The 18,622-nt window shown below is 36.6% G+C and overlaps 1 protein-coding gene across 2 annotated transcripts in view; it reads right to left on the bottom strand.

The window, feature by feature from the left end:
- Positions 1–394: 394 nt before the first annotated feature.
- Positions 395–18,622, bottom strand: part of Btla (B and T lymphocyte associated) — a 33,238-nt gene continuing 15,010 nt past the window's right edge. Inside the window, exons 2-6 of one of the 2 annotated variants that reach the window (XM_078044235.1) lie at positions 13,480–13,803; positions 8,459–8,494; positions 7,227–7,388; positions 5,594–5,640; positions 395–2,751 (exon numbers count right to left, since the gene is read on the bottom strand). In XM_078044235.1, coding sequence (XP_077900361.1) covers positions 2,464–2,751; positions 5,594–5,640; positions 7,227–7,388; positions 8,459–8,494; positions 13,480–13,803 — 857 coding nt within the window. In that variant the 3' untranslated portion in view covers positions 395–2,463. The remainder of the gene's footprint in view (positions 2,752–5,593; positions 5,641–7,226; positions 7,389–8,458; positions 8,495–13,479; positions 13,804–18,622) is intronic. The other variant, XM_078044236.1, reaches the window with a different exon arrangement.

Below are 18,622 nucleotides of genomic sequence, written 5' to 3'. Positions count from 1 at the left end.
CCCTGTGCTTTCTGCTTAGTTTTGATTGAACTAAAACTAGTCTTTAAGTCTCAGTCGGTCTCTCTTTTTCTCTCATCCCTTCTGGACTAGACGATCTTGGTTGGTGCACAAAACATATCAAGTAAATGACATAACCAACCTAGCCCCTACTTCACATTTTCTCAAATCGTGGACTTTGGAAAACATGTCAAAACCACCCAGGGCATATCTTAAGGATGAAGATCATACAGCCATGTCTTAGACCTCCCAAATCAGAATTTCCTAGTGTCAGGAGTTGGTGATCTGTAGTTTAACAAATTCTTCAGGCTGTTTGATGTGCATGAAATTTAAGAATCACTTCCATTTTGTATCCATATATTTTTGTTACAAAAATAAACATCAAATTGATTTCAAGTACGTTTTAATAGCTTTATTTTTTTATTTGGAACAATCAACAAGCTTAGAATTCACAGGAAATCATTAAATTACATACTATGTATAAATTAATGAAATAATCATGGAGCAATACTAAAATAGATTTATTACATATATCTCTCTGATATTTTTATTAAGAATGAATAGAAGCATAAATGAATTGTGATTTTGACAAGCATGGTACAAATATAAGAATAAATCATTGATAGAGATGAAGTCACTCCCAACATTATCTTTGATTGTAAGATGTATTAAGAATATTTTAAATACAGTGATGGAAATATACTTGTTTTTAAATTGGAAGGAATTTATGAAAGAACCGTTCAACTCTGTGTGTTCATCTGATAAGAAGGCAGCTGCATGCATCCTCCCATGCTTCCGGTTTCTATTTTTAAGATCACAACTAGTCACTATTCTTTTTTACATAAATTGCCCACAAATGTAGCTTGGTGAAAAGAACCTACCTAGAATTGGTTGCTTAAAATTCTAGATATGTAATGTTATCAAACTGGCTAAATAATGTTGACTAAAAAACCAAATCCACAGAACTAAAATTAACATGAGCATTGTGTAAAAAAAGCTTCATCATAAAACCTCATGTTTGTCTTTGTGTGTGTTCTCTACTCACACTCCCACTGTCATAATTTTGTATGGATTATTTTATTTAATAACTCATTCTAGTATTCGGTGTTTCATCAGCAAACTAAAAATGGAAAGCCAATTTGATCAATTTCTTTTGCACTATTTCCGTAAGTCACCTGCCTCTCTCTACAATAAAACACACACATGCGCACACGCACACACACACAGACCACATTCATTTGTTCAGCAGCTCACATGTTTGTTCAAGTGGATCCTAATGTTTGCCATCCACTTTGTACCAGGACTTCTTCATTATTTAGTAGCAGCACCCAAGAACACTAATCTCAACTGTTGAATCAAGTTGCAGGCTACTGCTTAAATAATTAGACTCAAGTATTCCAGAAATTCTAAAAATCTGAAATCTGAAATCCTCCTAATTGGTTGCAATCTCAGTATTTTTAACAAATGGTTGTCAAACTGTAATGCTTCAAAGCATATGATTTGCACTGTTTCCTTCCTAAAAACAGCCAAGTTACAGATGTTAATGAAAGTATGTCGACCCCTACAGACCAACTTGTTATTCTAACGTTCCATTCCGTTACTTGTCCCTTTTATTATTGTCAGGTCAAGAATGAGAGAGTTAAAAGTTCAGTTGTCACTTGCCTGATAATACCTGTTGTCATTGCTTTTTAGGTCTATTCAGATGCCCACGAGTATATTAAATCAGCAGCATTATGTCACATTCACATACCTGATACCACATGACCCAAACACCAAGTCACTGTCTTGCTCATAAAATACTATACATTGGTTGCTCCATAAATACCTATATATTTGCTTCACAATCCAACAGGGTAGATTTAAGCGTTTGCTTGTCAGGCGTAGGGAATATCTACCCCACATCCAGTTGGGATATTATATACCTGTATTGCACCTATTCTTTCCATTCTTTGTTTATGTCAAGTCTAAAATTTTATTTCTCCTTTATATGTAAGAAACAATAGCTTTAGATTGACAAATAAAAATTTCTAATTACAGAATATTGACTGGTAACACACAATGACTATATTTATAGTTACTCAAAATAGCACATTCTTTCCTTTTCAAGAGTGTGTAGTGAATTGATCCAGATAATACAAACCTCTCTTCTCCACAAGTCTCTCTGATAGCCTCAAAGGAAATATTGAGTTTATATATTGGGTAAAATATAGCTGAGTTTAAATGTTCTACTATTGTGCTATTGACAATATGAAACAGTTTTGGAGAGAAGATTTTGTTGTTCAAGGCTATAATATAAAATTCTCCCAAAGAAGTTATCAGGAGGAATTCTGATCATATGTTCTATGGACCCTTAAGACACAAGCACCACCATAAACCACCTTGAAGTGAAAATTCCCAAGTTGATGAATATTTGGCAAACTGTTAGGGCCAGAGGAGATGACAGGCCCATCATTTGGCTGGTTGGTATCAGGACCGGCTTTGACTCCGCACACATACTGAAGCATATTCTGTTGGTGCTTCTTGCACTGGTCTTGCTTGTCTTAGGTTCATACCAATGATAGAATGATTCAGAGAAGCATAAACGATTCCCTGTTTGTTTTCGTCCAGGGATGGGTTAGAATAAACTTCAGAGCCTTCTCTTATCCTGAACAAGGAGTCATTATCATAAATTTCAGTTTGGGAAGGCAAAGTTTGGGAATTTTGTCTGATGCTCACTTCAGCTTGATCACTCCTCAAGGGCTGAGAGACATCCACCTAAAAGAGGAAAAAAAAAAAAGGTGCACCACTGAATGATAATATGGCCTCATTAGCAAACTGTGAGCAAAAGGCTAAATGGTGTCATCTACCTTGAGAGAAATAATCTACTTTTCCTCACATAGGCTGATAATGTCTACACTTTTGGCAAATTCTTGGTTCTTAAGGGATAAATTTTGAGGACTACTATGTTCCTCCCAAGTGGTTATTTTGTGCTTTATTATGGGTTACTTTTGAAATCATAGAACACTTTAAATTCCATTCAAAATAAAAGTTTAGCCCAAATTAATGGGAAAAACATAAAGTGCCCCATGAAAACTTCAGGTATTTCATAATCCAATGGGAAGTATTAATGTAGTATAGAATAAAAAGATTCATAAATAAAGCAGAATAGTGACCTCCTGATGGGGGCCAAAAGAATAAATATTATGAGCTATCCAAGATAAATTATTATGATCTGAGACCTGGAGTTGGAAAATTGATGTCAGTTTTAGAGGGACAAAGTTTAGATAAAGTTCTGAAATATTATTCCAGTTGTTATTTCTATCACAGGAAAGTTCTTATACAATCAGTGCCACAAGGATCTCGCCCCATGATGTGGTGGAAAAAGTTGATAAAGACAGAAGCAGCAATCCCACTTGCATACTTATGGCACATTATGGTTTATAATATGCTTTTAAAAATGCATATTGAGCTGGGCACAGTGGTGCATGCCTGTAATCCCAACAGCTTGGGAGTTCTTAAGAAGATCTCAAGTTCAAAGCTAGCCACAGCAACTTAGTAAGGCCCTAAGCAACTTGGCAAGACCCCGTTTCAAAATAAAATATAAAAAGGGCTGGGGATGTGGTTCAGTGATTCAGTGCCTTGGGGTTCAATTCCTGCTAATGCTACCTACCCCCCCAAAATGTTAAAATGCACATATCATAGCATTCAACTTTTAAGTGTATAATCGCTTTTTTTGCCAAGGACCATTTTGGAATAAATCCAGAATATCAGTTTTTTATATGTACTGATAAGTTAAAGTCAAAATGGCTGTAGAATGGACAAAGAGAAGGCAAAAATTCTTTCATAAGCCTTAGAGGCTTGTTGATAGGGATAAGTTGCTGCACATTGCCACAAAAACTGAAAATAAAGTAATCTTTGGTACTTTGTAAATATCCAATGGGCCTTCAAAGAGTCCAGAGTTACCAGTCTTTCCTTGGTATGGCAATGGACTTGCAAATTTTGTAACCGCTCTGATTTGAGTCAATTCCCCTCATCAGGTTTGTTCAAGTTTTAACCTGCAAAGAATGCTGAACTATGTGTTCCCCCTTTTAAATTCAACTTCAAACCATAATTAACACCAGCTTATACAGGAAAAAATATGACCACATTCTAATGAGTCTGGGTTTTCCTTGCATGGTATATTATTTAGATTATTATTTTAAATAGTTTCAAGCCTGACTATGACAGAATGCTGTATTTTTCTTGTTGTTTACTTAGAAATATAGAAAATAATATTTAAGTACCATTCCCTATTTGAGAAAATAAAGCTTTAGCACCAAAAATAGTGCCTACTAGTGCTTATTTAAAACTTACTATAAAGTTTATCAAGGTGAATGCATTTGATTCTGCATACAATTCAGCCATAAAAAAAGAATGAAATTATCCAATTTGCAGGAAAATGGATAGAACTTGATAACATTATGTTAAGCAAAATAAACCAAACTCATAATATCAAGGGTCATATGTTTTCTCTCACATATGGAGGCCAGGGAGGAAAAGAAAAAGAAAGGTGAGTGGGGGGGATCTCATGAACATGGAAGCGACATCAGTAGAATATAGGAAAGGGACAGGGGGAGGAAGAAGGGGCAGACGAAACTGGGAAATGCTATTGACCAAATGATATTGTTATATTGTTTTATCGTGCACATGTACAAATGCATAATAATGAACCCCACCATTATGTGTAATTATAATGGAATAAAAATAGGGGGAAAATACGATAAAATTTGGCAGCTTAGGTGGGAAATGTTGAATACTATTTAATATTACATGGTTGTATCTGTCTCTGGAATTTCTGGAACTTTCAAGATGCTTACTGCTTATTTGTCTCTAATTTTCCTTACTGAAACACACACACACACACACACACACACACACACACACTTACACACACACATCAAATACCTCATTTATGCCTATTTTAATTAAGGAGCTTCATTTTTTTCCCCACAAATACATTGCTTTATCTTGCATTCTCTCTTTCGTTCCAATATCTTCACAACTTTGGATCCAAAAGAAAGACCTAAATTTATTCTCCAAATCTTCCAGGAACAATTGCTTTCAAAAAGCTCTTTCCTTTGTCTGGCTCTCTCTCTCCCTTTCCTTAATGAGCCCACCCACCTGACCATGGACTTTGGCATAATCATTTAGCCTGGAATCATGTCTCTTTACCTACTGGTATGTTTGTGAAAATAAATCTAGTTATTATAATGCAGTTATGATTTATTGTGATAATTAACCTAGAAGTATGATTATTTATGGGTTAATTTTTTCATTAACTCTCTACTCTCTTCCAGAAAGACTTCAAGGTGTTTTTGTAAGAATGAATGAAGAGCCCAAAGACACATAATAGACCAGAGCTGAGCCAAAGTTATGTGGGTCCCTCTCTGACTTTCCTGTTTCTATTCTGGACTGCTTCCATATCAAAGAAACACTTATTATGAGACTTGTTATTACCAAAGAGTCTTTGATGTATTGAAAAAAAAAAAAGTGGGTGGCCCTTGGTGTTATGCAAACTTATTGAAAAAAAATGACATAATACAAGTCACATTTATCATAACAGATACATTAAACATACCAGGTTAATTTCCCTTCCTTCTATATCAGAAGACTTCTTTTGTTTCCCTGGAAGATAGAAGTAAAAAACAAAACAAAAAACGATTAATCAAAAGGAGGAAAGAAAGCAGAGGTAAACCACCTCCCCCCACGCCCATCCTGTTGCATACTAACAATGATGTCATATGTTTGGGCTTGTATATTTGCCTTGGCTAGCATGCTGTACAGGCCCCTGTGGATGAGAATTCACATTACCCATTTCCCTTCCAGCCCTCCTGATACCACATGGCCTATGGCATATCCAAGAGGAAGGGGCAGGATCTAGCAACTTCACTTTGAAAAGGTTGGAAGCCCTTGCTCTGAGTATATCCCATGTGCAATCCCAGAAATGCTCCTGTCCTGTCACCTGCATAGCCAGTATCTCCTGTTACTCAGTTCACTTTGATGTGGCAAATCAAAAGATTTGTCCCACACCTGTCTGTAATCCCAGCTACTCCGGAGTCTGATACAGGAGGATCACAAAGTCAGTCTGGAGAACCTAGTGAGACCTTGTCTCAAATAAAATGAAACATAGTAAATGGGCTGAGGATGTATCTCCCAGTAGAGTGACACCCTAGTACTGCAAATAATAAAAATAAACTGATAAATGAATTTACAAAATTATGCCTTCCTCTTTTTTCTGAAGTTCTGAGAGAAAAATGATGGAATACAGAGAGACAAGGAAAGATCTATGGAGTTGCAGATGCAAAGGTGAGATTACAGAAGATTCCTCAGAATTGTAAGACGATTCTGGGCTTCAGAATTCCTCAATGGAAGCACTTCAACCAGATAATTCTTTCTTTTGTGGCAATGGAATCAGGGGTGGTCTGTCTGGCTTAGTTTCTATACCTACACTATAGCCAATGTTGTAGGAAAATGATTGGGAAGACATGGAATGAAAAGAAAAAAAAAAAGAGAAAACTGAGGTGACAAGATCAGAGATAATCAGAATTCTCAATGCATTCCTCTCTTACTGGGTTTAAGTATTTGGTGGTGACCCTGACAGAATGTTTTCAAAAATAGAAAGGAATTGTTTTCAAAACACCACACCTCTCCCATTTTCACCAAACCCACATTTTTCAAACACATTATTTTTGAGTGAGGACTGAGTGCATTCAGTTCAGTTGTGTCTTCTTGATGGCAATAGAAAGGACACACATATGAATTCCTGCCGAGGACAATGGTTCTTTAGACAAGACTGTGTGACTGGGATGATGCATTATAGGTGTAAAAAGGTGAGACAAAACAACTCAATGCAGACTTGTTCACTGAGAAATTATTTCAACCCCACTTTCAACTCAAAGTTTAGAAGAATTCTTTCTCATATGAGCATAAGACTGACACCAATAGAGAATGTCCCAGCAACATGGCCTTCTGGCCACAACCCTGGGCTGTGCACTTTTCTGTGAAGCAGGTGCCTTAATATGACAAGAGGGAGCCCAAATGGACCCACTTGGCATTTTTGGTGAAAATATGAGGAGTGTTCCCAGGATCTCCTTCTCCATGGTTTATCATAGATCAGAAAAAAAAAAAAAAAAACAGGAACCAACGGAAAATCTGTCATCCTGGAAAACAGAACCCCAGATACAGAGGGGCAGAAGGAAAATGGAACCCACCTTGATGCCTTTTTAGGTAGCAGAACAAGCAGAAACAGGCAATGATGAAGAGAAACAATCCTCCCACAGAAAGCAGACTGTAGAGGAGCCACAGCTTGTCTGCCACCTCTTCCTTTGAGGGTGGTCCTGAGGCAGTTGGTGCATCTGGAATGTTAGTCAGTGCTAAAGACAGTTAGGAAGTCAAAGCTATATTAGGTTCAGCAACATGCCTCTGCATCATCAGATGCTTCTATTTCTCCTCCGGAGGTCTCTCCTAAAAAAACAGGCCTCAGTACTTGGCTTAATCTTTTGCATTTTTTTTTAATTCTGCTAGGGTTAATCTTCTGTAGAACAATCTTCATAACAGCTCTCAGAAAGTATTTCACCAAGCCCTTCCCTTTACAGTATCAAAGTTTCCATTCATATGCACTATTTAAGGAAATTAGAGAAGGCTTTAGCTTTATTCAATTCTGTGACTTGAGTATAATAATAATAATTCCAGGAGTTACCCCAAAATAAGACAGCCAGTGAACCAACATGTTTCAGATACTAAATTCACTTCCCTTCAACACAGTACCTTTTCATTGTCTCATAACTCATTGTTATCTCCAAATACCCAATACTTTTGGTTTCCTCAAATATGCTTTTCATGGCATATAGCTGATGCTCATTATTATTTATAGGTCTTAACAAACATTAAGGCCACTTGTCCAGGGTAATTTGAAACTTGTTAGCCGATTATAAAACAATTTAGTAGATCACAAATATCATTTCTGGAAAATGAAGCAGAGCAAAACAGAATATATTGAAATGGATCTCACACAGTAGTGATTCTCAAGCAGGACAATTTCTCCCTCAGGACACAAGTGACAATGTCTGGAAATGTTTCTGGTTGTAACAAAGTTGGAGTGGGACTGGCATATAGTGAGCACAGGCTAAACACCCTATATTACACAAGACACCTCTTCACCATACTGCGGGTGGACATATAGTGGACCTATAGTTCTATAGTTTGGTAATTCAGAAGAGTGGAAACAAATGTAGCACTGTTCCTGCTGCAGCTGCTGTTGAAATTGGGCAGGCAGCCAAGTCATTGCAGGAGTGGGAGACGGCTGTCTCGGGGAGGGGTTTGGATAACAAACAACAGATAATCTAATACAAACAAATCCACTAGACTAAGAAGACCCAACTTCAATTATTTTTTCACCCATCACACAAACTTGTTAATTTTATTTGATTAGTTTGATACTTACTTATTTGAGGTTGTTCTGAATTATTTCTGGTCTGTTCTGAAATACAGAAATAGGATGAAGAATTGAAATTGAGAAAACAATGAGTATATTCTCAGGGATGTCTAAAATCAAAGCTAACTTTGGAGAAGACTCTGGTAATTGCATACTAACAGAGAATCCAATGATCCACCTCAAGGCCAGTTTTTTGCAGGATTCATGTATCATCACTACAAAATCATGAAATAAAGTAAATTCCTAAGTTAGTTTCAGACTCAAAGAAAAACTCCGCAAATACAAGGTAACCCTCATCTGTCTGCTTTGATTCCCTCTTCCACATTCCTTAGGTATATGGATACAGAACAGCCCATGTAGCACCTCTAGAACCTGCAATAACAAGACACACCAGCAAGTGCTGCGCGTTGAGTATGGAAGACCATAAGGAAAGGATGCTTTGGGAGACATTCTGGGTGCTCATTCTGAAACAAAGACTGTGCCTTTCTCTCTCTTCCCTCTCACTCCACACCACTTTCTTTCTCAGATAATAATCACCCTGCATTTGTGAAGTTTCTCATCAGGACTGACCAGGGACAGTCTGAGGAGAACAGACTTCCAGACCAAGGTATGTTCCCCTAACTGTTTCCCAGCTCAATCAACTTTCCTCTTGGGACTTTGCTTTGCTTTACAAAGTTGCTTTTCTTCATTTGGGGAGAATACTGTTTTCCCAAGAGAATCAAATTCCCCACTTTGTCACATGCCTGTTTTTACATGAACCGACTCTGAACATAAACAGCAAAGGAGAATCAGACACAAAAACAAGAAAATGCCCAATAACCCTTCAGAAAGATATTTCAAGGGGGAACAATTAAATAGTTTTGTCATACCTCCAAAATGTATTTATTAAAGCATGGTTCTTAAATATAACTCTAGGGCACATTTCCCCCTCACTTCATATTTACTATATTGAGTCCTCTCATTTTCAAAAGGAAAACAATTTTCTTAACCCTTTCCCTATTACCTTTGTTTTCACCATTTCATTAAAGTAGAATTCACACTCAGTTTAAATTAAAATAATTTCAAAATAATTTATTTGACTTTTGTGAAGGAATCAGATAACCCAAAGAAATATGACACAATTTCTACCTTCCAGGACATTATACTCTCTCATGGAACTTGAGAGCATTTCCATACATTACTATTGTGAAAGAAAATATGTAAAAAAAAATGAGAGACACAGAGGCTTAAATTGCATAAGAATTGGTAGAAAAGAGAAATTGCATCCCTTAAAGCAATCGTGGAAGGCTTCCTTAAAAACTTAGGTAATGAGCTGGAATTGAATGGCGGGCTGAAGCTTTGATAGGTAAAGATAGGTGAATGAATGCCCTGTGAGCGGTGACAATGGCATAAGAGGGTTCATGGTAAGTGTAGAGCCATGGCAAGTGGGGCAGCTGGGCTGAGTGGAGAGGTTCTACTCTGGGCTGAGTGGAGAGGTTCGTGGAATCCAGAAACAATCCACAAAGGTAGGGGATGAGCTGAGGAAGACCTTGAGTGACGGTGAACAAACATAAGCCCATTTCTGCGAGCACTGAGGATGCTCTCCAGGGGACAAGAAATGTATCAGGCATATTAAGTATTTTAGGGAGATTTTGGGCCAAAATGACCAAAATGGGAAACACTAAGGACAAGAAGTCCAATAGTACCATTAATTGGAGTCATTTAGAAGGAAAATAATGAAGGTCTGAGATGCTCTTAGAAGCTGTAAAGAGAACACATCATAGAGCAGAAGACTCTCTTGACAAACAGGAGCAGAAGGCCAAAGCCAAGTGGTGGGGAATACCCAGTGTGGACCAGAAGCCTTGATTGACCAAGTGAAATGAAAGAGAGCAATAAGGAAGGGAGGAGCAGGGAAGAGACAAACCTAGGAGGGTAGAAATCTTCCAAAAGAAACCAGCCCCTTCCTGTCTTCAATTTAACTCTTTGGGTCTCTTGGGCCTCATCTCCACACATTTTTTTTCCAGTATAAAACTAATAAAACCCCTCGGGGCACACAGTTTAACAGGAAATGCTTTGGGGTCTGACTTCTTTTCCTTAGCAGAACATTTCTGAGGTTTATCCAGGTTGCATCATGTATCGGTACTCATTCCTTTTTAGAGATCAATAATATCCATTTGTATAGATATGCCACATTTCCATTCATCAGATGGTGAGCATTTAGGTTGTTTCCACCTCCGGTATTGTGAATAGCTGCTTAAAAACGTTCATGTGAAAGTTTTTTGTGACATATATTTAATTCCACTTGGGTATTTACCTAGCCACACAATTGCTTGGTCATGTGGTAACTAGGTTATCTTTCTGAAGAACTGCTAGACTGTTTTCCAAATTAGCTGTGCCAATTTATATTACCACCACAAGCAATGTAAAAGTGTTTCCACTTCTCCACACCCTTGCCAACACTGTTTTTTTTTTTTTTAATTCTTGTCATTGTAGTGGGTATGCCATGGTATCTCACGGTGGTTTTGATTTGCATGTTCCTAAAGATTAAATGATATTGAGCTTTTTCTCACATGCTTATTGGCCATTTTGTATACAAAATTCTTTGATAACATGTCTACTCAAGTCCTTGCTTATCTGTTTATAGTTGGCTTGTTGTAGTTCTTACACATTCTAGGCAAACATCTCCTACCAGACATATAATTTGCAAATATTTTCTCATATTCTGTGGTTTGAATTTTCACTCTTTTGAAAGTGTCCTTAGATGCAGAAAAGTTTTCAGGTTTTATGAAGCCAAACTTATCTAATTTTTTTGTTTACTTTTTTTGTAATTTTATCTAGAAAACTATTACCACATCCAAGATCAGGAAGGTTTACAGTTTTATATACATATTTATAGTTTTATATAAATTTAGTTTTTATAATTTTAGTTTTTATATTTAAATATCTGATCCATTTTTAAATTTTGTGTGAGGTAAAGGGTTTTAATTTATTCTTTTGCTTGTGTGTATACAATTGTCCCAACCAAATCATTCATTTGTGTTTTTTTATTGGGTGGTGTTCAGTGTTGGGGATCAAACCTGGGGCCTCTTGCATGCTAGGGACCAATATCTTAAGGGTTTCTCCTATGTTCTCTTCTAGTAGTTTTTAAGATTCGGGACTTAGATTAAGGTCTTTGACTCATTTTGAGCTGATTTCTGTACAGGGTGAGATAGGAGTTAAGTTTCAATTTTCTACATGTGAATATCCAGTTTTCCTAGCACCATCTGGTAAAGAGGCTGTCCTTCCTGTAATGTATTTTTTTGGCACCTTTATCAAAAATTAGTTGACTGGGCTGGATGCAGTGACTGTAATCTCAATGGCTAGGGAAGCTGAAGCAGGAGGATCTCAAGTTCAAAGCCAGCCTCAGCAAAAATGAGGTACTAAGCAACTCAGTGAGACCCCGACTCTAAACAAAACACAAAACAGGACTGGGGATGTGGCTCAGTGGCTAGTGCCCCTGAGTTCAATCCCTGGTACCAATAAAATAAAATAAAATAAAATCAGTTGGCTGAAGATGTGTTTGGGTCCTCTGTTCTGCTCCACTGATCTTTGTGCCTGTTTGGTCAGTAGCATGCTGTCTTTGTTATTGTGTCTCTGTGCTATGTCTTGAGATCAGGTATGTGATGCCTCCTGCTTTGCTACTTTTCAAGATTGTTTTGGCTATTTCAGATCTATCACAATTTCCTATGAAAATCTGATCCTCAAAATTCATAGGAAAAAACAGCTGTTGGGATTTTGAACGGGATTACATTGACTCTCTAGACCATCTTGGGAAATATTATCATGTTGACAACAGTGATTCTTCTAAACCATGATGATGGGAGGTGTTTACACTTATTTACATCTTAAATTTATTTTAGTCAGACTTTTTTTGCTCAGTTTGCAAGACTTGTACCTCTTTGGTTAAATTTATTTCTAAGTGTTTTACTTTTTGATGTTATTATAAATGAAATTTTTCCCCTTAATTTTCTTTTCAGATTATTCTTTACTAGTGTTATAGAAATACCACTAATTTTTATATGTTCATCCTGTATCCTATAAATTTGCTAAATTTGAGTGTTAATCTTAATACTTTTTAATGAATTTTATAGCATTTATCTGTATAAAAGGTCATGCTGTCTTTGAACAGACTGTTTTACTTCTTCCATTCAAATTTAGATGCCTTTTATTTTTCGTTCTTGCTAAATTGTTCTGGCTCGAACTCCCAGATCAATGTTGAATGGAAATGGAGAAGCAGGCATCCTTGTTTTGTTCCTGATCTTAGGGGACAAGAATTCCATCTCCCACCACTGGATAAGCTGTTTGCTGTGGGATTTTCACAAATCAAAAATAATTTTACTCTCCTTTCCTCCTCCCTATATATATATTTTTTCCCTCTGCTTTGTTCAGTTGGGTTTTCCACTGCTTAATCTTCACCTGTTCTCCCTCAGCTGTTACAGCTAATTAGAGGCCTCTGAGGAGGAAGTGAGGAGTCAGCTGAAATCCTGCACAGTCCCCAAAACTCATCAGAGTCAAGCTACTTGTGTCGGTTTGCCCTGTGAACATTAATAAGTGTGTATTTATTGGAGCACCACAAATATAACTTGCATTAATTATAATCGACAAAGTCAAAAACAGAAAAAATGGAACAAAAAAGGAAAAGAAAAGCAAGGACAAACAGTTAAGAACTATCTGTAATCACTGGTATTCACCTTGTTTTTTTTTTTTTTTTTTTTCACTGTTTCAATAATCTACTTCTGGACTTACCAAGTAAATGATATAATCCGTAAGTGCAAAAACAAAAACTTTCATTGTACTTTTCTTACTCTTCCCCAACTCACTTCACACGCACACACCCACATACATGCAGACACCCATGCACTCCTGGATCTCACACTCTGTGAGGTGTGGCAGACTTCTGAGGTGATGCAGGCGTTCAGTTTCTAACCTACTCACTTAAGAAAACCCGGATCTTCGGTTGCCTGGAAATATGATGAGAAAAACATTAGATGGTCTGAGGGTTGAGAACTCACCTGTCACATAAAGGATTATTGAATGACTTGGAGAGACAAAAGACGAAAAATTCGCACGACAGCTATATGAGCCATTGTCGCTAGGAAGCACTGGTTCGAAATGTAGAGAAAATACTGAAATATTCTGCCTTTCTTCCCAACTTGTGTGTGGCTGAAGTCTATCTCTAAGTTGAGAACACTGTGTTCCATTGAATTTGCACCAAGTTATATTGGGTCTCTTAGCACAGTATTTGACAGGGCATTCCAATTTAAAGGAACTTCCTGCCGGGGCATGGTATGCTGAATGTCTCTTCACGGAAAGTTGTTCTTTACATGACTCCTCCCCTAAAAGATAAAGACAGAATTAAAATCAAATCTGTTCTTTTCAACCACCATATACATGCCACTTCCACCATTTCTACCAAAAATTTCTCAAGCTTAATTATATAATTTTTCTAGGAAATATATCCAAGGAACTGAACCTCACTAGCCCAGTGTCTGGTATATAGTATTCACATAACAAAGATATTTATTTAATATTTTTAATACTAGATTTATAGAAAATCATTTCATCTTCACAACAAAAATCCTATATATTAGTATATATGTTTTACAAATGAGAAGACTGAGGTGGTAAAGAACTTGTCTATAGTAACATGCTAAAAATTCAGAGAATTAAGATTTAAAGTCATACTGTAGTTTCTTGTTCTAGAACCCATTAGCCATTAGTCTACATTACTTCTTGAGCAACTCTTAATCCATTAAATGAAGAAGAATTTTTTAAAAGTTTTTTATAGTTGTAGATGGACAGACTGCCTTTATTTCATTTTTTTATTTTATATTTTTTATGTAGTGATTAGGATTGAACCCAGAGCCTCACTCATGCTAGGCAAGTGCTCTGCCACTGAGCTACAGCTCCAGCCCCAAGAAGAAGAATTTTTGTAAACAATCATATGCCTAGAATACCTGAAATTAAGAATTTTATTTCTTAGTTTTTCAACGGCCTTAATGCTGCCTTGCAAGTTTTTTCCACGTTTTCTTTGTAGAAGACGTGCAACTCAAAATAATCATCTGAAGACAAGATGTTCCTAGTTACCCAGAACTTTTTATTCTCCAACAGGAAGGAGGAGCAGGGCTCCAACTCTGGGAATATCTGCATGCTGGCCCAACATACTGCAAACATGCCTCCCTTTGGGGGAAAGAGCTTTTCCCTGAAAATAGGCCTTTCTATGTAATCTATGAATCTCCAGCTAGCAATTGTCAAGTGTGTATAAAATCTGCAGCCAGAAACATTTTTAAAGTTTTCTATGTTGTTGAATAAGTTATCATTAACTTATCATAAATATATTTACCCTGTAACCTCTATATTCAAAATAATACCTGAGAACCAAGTTATATGAGAAAGAAATCTTTTCTAAGCAGACAAAATAGATATCTCTAGATCTAAAATTTAGCTCATTTTATACCTAATTCTTCCAATTCCATTTTCACTTCAGAGGACAAAACATGCTATATGATACAGACTAATATGTTCATAATAACAAGACTTAATCAATAATAGAATTTTAACTATTAATTGTCAGAGTCCCATGCATAAGGGGCATGAGATACGGTATGCACTTACAATAATTAAAAAAAAAAAAACCTTTTACATCATTTACATCATGTAACTGATATTTGTATGATATGTGTATAAAATCACTGAATATTTTATTATGGTTCTAACTTCCTGATGTGGTGAAACAAAATAAAATAGGCAAAGTTTCTGTCTAGTTAAGCAATTTATATCTTTTTATTTTTCTAGTAAAGATAAGGCTAAGCACATGGTCTTAAAAGTATTTAAAATACTTTTTCCTCCAATCTTCTAGTTCTTTATTAGCCTATTCTTTTATGTTTTGAACTACTCTCTCAGCAATGTGTCTAATCCATCTCCATTAATCTCTTTAACACATCTTCAAGTATTCTTCTGAATAGATTCACCGAATCATGGGTTATAATCACATAAGCATACCTGAGATTACAGCTAAAAGCCTTCTTTAAAGACCAGGAGGGCTAAGGACTCTACCACAGGGGAGACCAGACGTTGAGCTAGCCAGCGGCTTTGGGCCCCAAGTTCCACAAGCCTCTCTACATAGGACAATGTTCTGCTTTATTTCTATATCCTTATAGAATGAATATTCTCATTTTCAGCTATTTCCTAACACCTAATAAAACTTTCACTCTAATTCCTGGTCATATCTCATCAATTCCAGCTCACTAAAATTGAAATTTGATTAAGTTTTCAGAAATTGTGATTGAGACAGAGAACCTTTAGAGAAACTTAAGAACCCAATTTACCATTTATAACTATGTTGAGAGCGAGTTCACTTTAATACTTGCTAAGTCAGTGGCTTTCAAAAATTCAGAATAAAAATGAAAGCAAACAAAAAAGGTAAGTCATAAAAATGAGATTTTCAAAAATTGAAGAGAAAGAGTAAAATAACTTACGAAAAGGAAGTGCCTAAATGTGGTTATAGTTATGACCAAAAAGCAAGGAGATCAGGGGCAGAAAGACCAAGTGAAACCAGGTGTCTGTTCCTCTCCCTAACGTTAATGGACTATCATAGCTTCCTAACTTCCCCTTTTCATTCTCTTGGGTAAATTAATAACAGTTTATGGAGCCTATAACTTTGTACCAGAATTGCAAAAATCCAGATGGTTACAAAGACATTTTGTTTTCAGAAGTTTACTGTTTAATTAGACAATATTACCTAATGACAAGTCCATGTTTCTAGAATATCCTTATTATCTACTACTCTTTTTTCTTAAAGTTTACTTGAGCTGAAAGCAAGGTTTAGAGGGACCTAGTATGTTAATTTTGGGGGGTGGATATAGAAATAAGACACGATGCCTGCATTTTGGAATTTGGCTTCTAATGGGAAATAAAGATGCAGGATGAGTGGGAGAATAGCACTGTGAAAAAGTACAGACCACTTTGCGTGGCTATGCACAGGTGTGACTTCAGCTAGGGCTCTTGAGGCAAGTCTTCATGGAAACTGAGAGCTGAACCTCAGTAAATAAACAGCCCTTTGACAATCAGAGCAGAGACCAGCAAGATATTTCAGGACTGAGACAATGGGGGATTAAAAAAAAAAGGCTCTTCATCCAGAAATCTTATGGTTCATTCAAGGAACTGACATACAACTGGCTTACAGTTTTCTGAAAGTGACATGGATTCCACTGGTTAGTTCAGAATAAATGGAATAAATATTAAGTAGGGAAGTTTAAACTTTGCCTATCTACCATGAGAAAACGCAGTGCCTAATTTCGGGGGAGAGGTATTTATAAAGGGCATGGAAATAGCTGTAAATGAGAATATTCATTGAACACACCTGTTTCAAATGTGAAACCATTGTGTGAACTTGGGATAACTACCCAGTTTCAATAGCACTCAATTGCTTCACAGTAAGAACAGGATTGAATTACAAAAACAGAAAAGTCACTAACCACCATCACCTCCTAACACAAACACATACAACTTCACGTCCCCCAAATGTGTGACTGACTGTGAAACCACTTCTAAACTGCAATTTTGACCCCTATTGCAACATAGTACCCTTCCATTTATCCAAAGAATTGTCACCTCATGCTAGTAGCACAATTAAACACATCTTTTGGTCTCAGTATCCTGTGATTCTATGCTCGAGAGTAGTGTACAAAATTGATTAGCAGGTGGAGGTGGAAAAAAAAAGAGAGAGCTGTTAGTCCTAGCTACATCCCTAACTTGCAAAGGGCTTACAGAAACATTATTGAGGTTCCTGCATATTTTTATCAGCAGGATGAGGATCATTGACAATCCCAGTGTGAACTTTGATTCCACAGGCACAGGAATTTTTCTTGAATGAAAGAATGAATAGATGATGAATGCTTGGAAACCAGGCATTAAAAATCATCAAGAATATTCCCTCTGTGCATAAATGAGGTGTTATTCTTCCTGTCTCTCAGAGATTAAACCTGATGCTTCTAATACAAAAAGGATCCAATGAACCAAATGTAACAATTCTAATTTTTCAGGATATGTGGGTGGCCAGATCTCAAAGGAGGACTGCTCCCTAGCTCTTCCTAGGAAGCTCTCAGGGGATAAAGAATCTCGGATCTGTATCCTGAATTTACCTTAATGGTCAAAAGGTTAAGTGAACATGTTTTTGTTCAAGGTCACCATCAAGAAGCCAAAAGGAAGCTAGGTGCAGTGGTGCACTCCTGTAATCCCAGCAACTGGGAAGCAGGAGGTCAACCTAGGCAAATCAGTGAAGCTCTGTCTCAAAAAAATAAATACTGGGGATGTAGCTTCATGGTAGAGTGCCCTTGGGTTCCATCTCCAGGGGGAAAAAAAAAGGAAGGAAGGAATGAAGGAAGGAACAAAACTCACAGAATGAGAGAAAATATTTGCAATTATTTATGTGTAAGAGTCTAAGAGTTAGAGTGTATAAAGAACTCTCAGAGCTCCACAATAAAAGGTAAATCACCCATTAAAGAAAGAGCAAAGAGTTTGAGTAGATATTTCTCCTAAGGGTATATACAAATGGTCAAATACATATATGAAAAGATGTTCAACCCTGGGCATCATAGTACATGCCTGTAATCTCAATGACTTGGGAGTCTGAGGCAGGAGGATCACAGATTCAAGGCCAGCCTCAGCAAGTTAGCAAGACCCTATCTCACAACTAAAAGGATTGGAGATGTAGCTCAATAGTAAAGTGGCCTGGGTTCAATCCCAAGTGCCAAAAAAGAAAAAAAAAAGCTGTTTAATATCATTATTTACCAGAGAAGTACAAATGAAAGTCACAATGAGATACCAATTTACACATTCTAGAATAAGTGTAATAATATAAAACTTCAGAAAAAAACAGGTGTTTGTGGGAATGTGGAGAAATTTGAATACTTATACACTGCTGAGCAAAATACAAAATGACGTAGTTGGTGTGGAAAACAGTTTGGCAGTTCCTCAAAAAGCTAAGCATTATAGTTATCTTAGGACTCAGCAATTCTATTCTTAGGTATACTCCAATAGGAGTAACAATATGTGCACCTACAGTGTCTTGTATAATAGTGTTAATTGTAACTATATTCATAATAGTAAAAAAAAATAGGAATAACCTCAATGTCCATCAACTGATAAATGTAT

This window comes from Ictidomys tridecemlineatus, chromosome 3 (assembly GCF_052094955.1).
Source record: "Ictidomys tridecemlineatus isolate mIctTri1 chromosome 3, mIctTri1.hap1, whole genome shotgun sequence".
Lineage (NCBI taxonomy): Eukaryota > Metazoa > Chordata > Mammalia > Rodentia > Sciuridae > Ictidomys > Ictidomys tridecemlineatus.
This window is presented reverse-complemented; position numbering and strand designations above follow the sequence as displayed.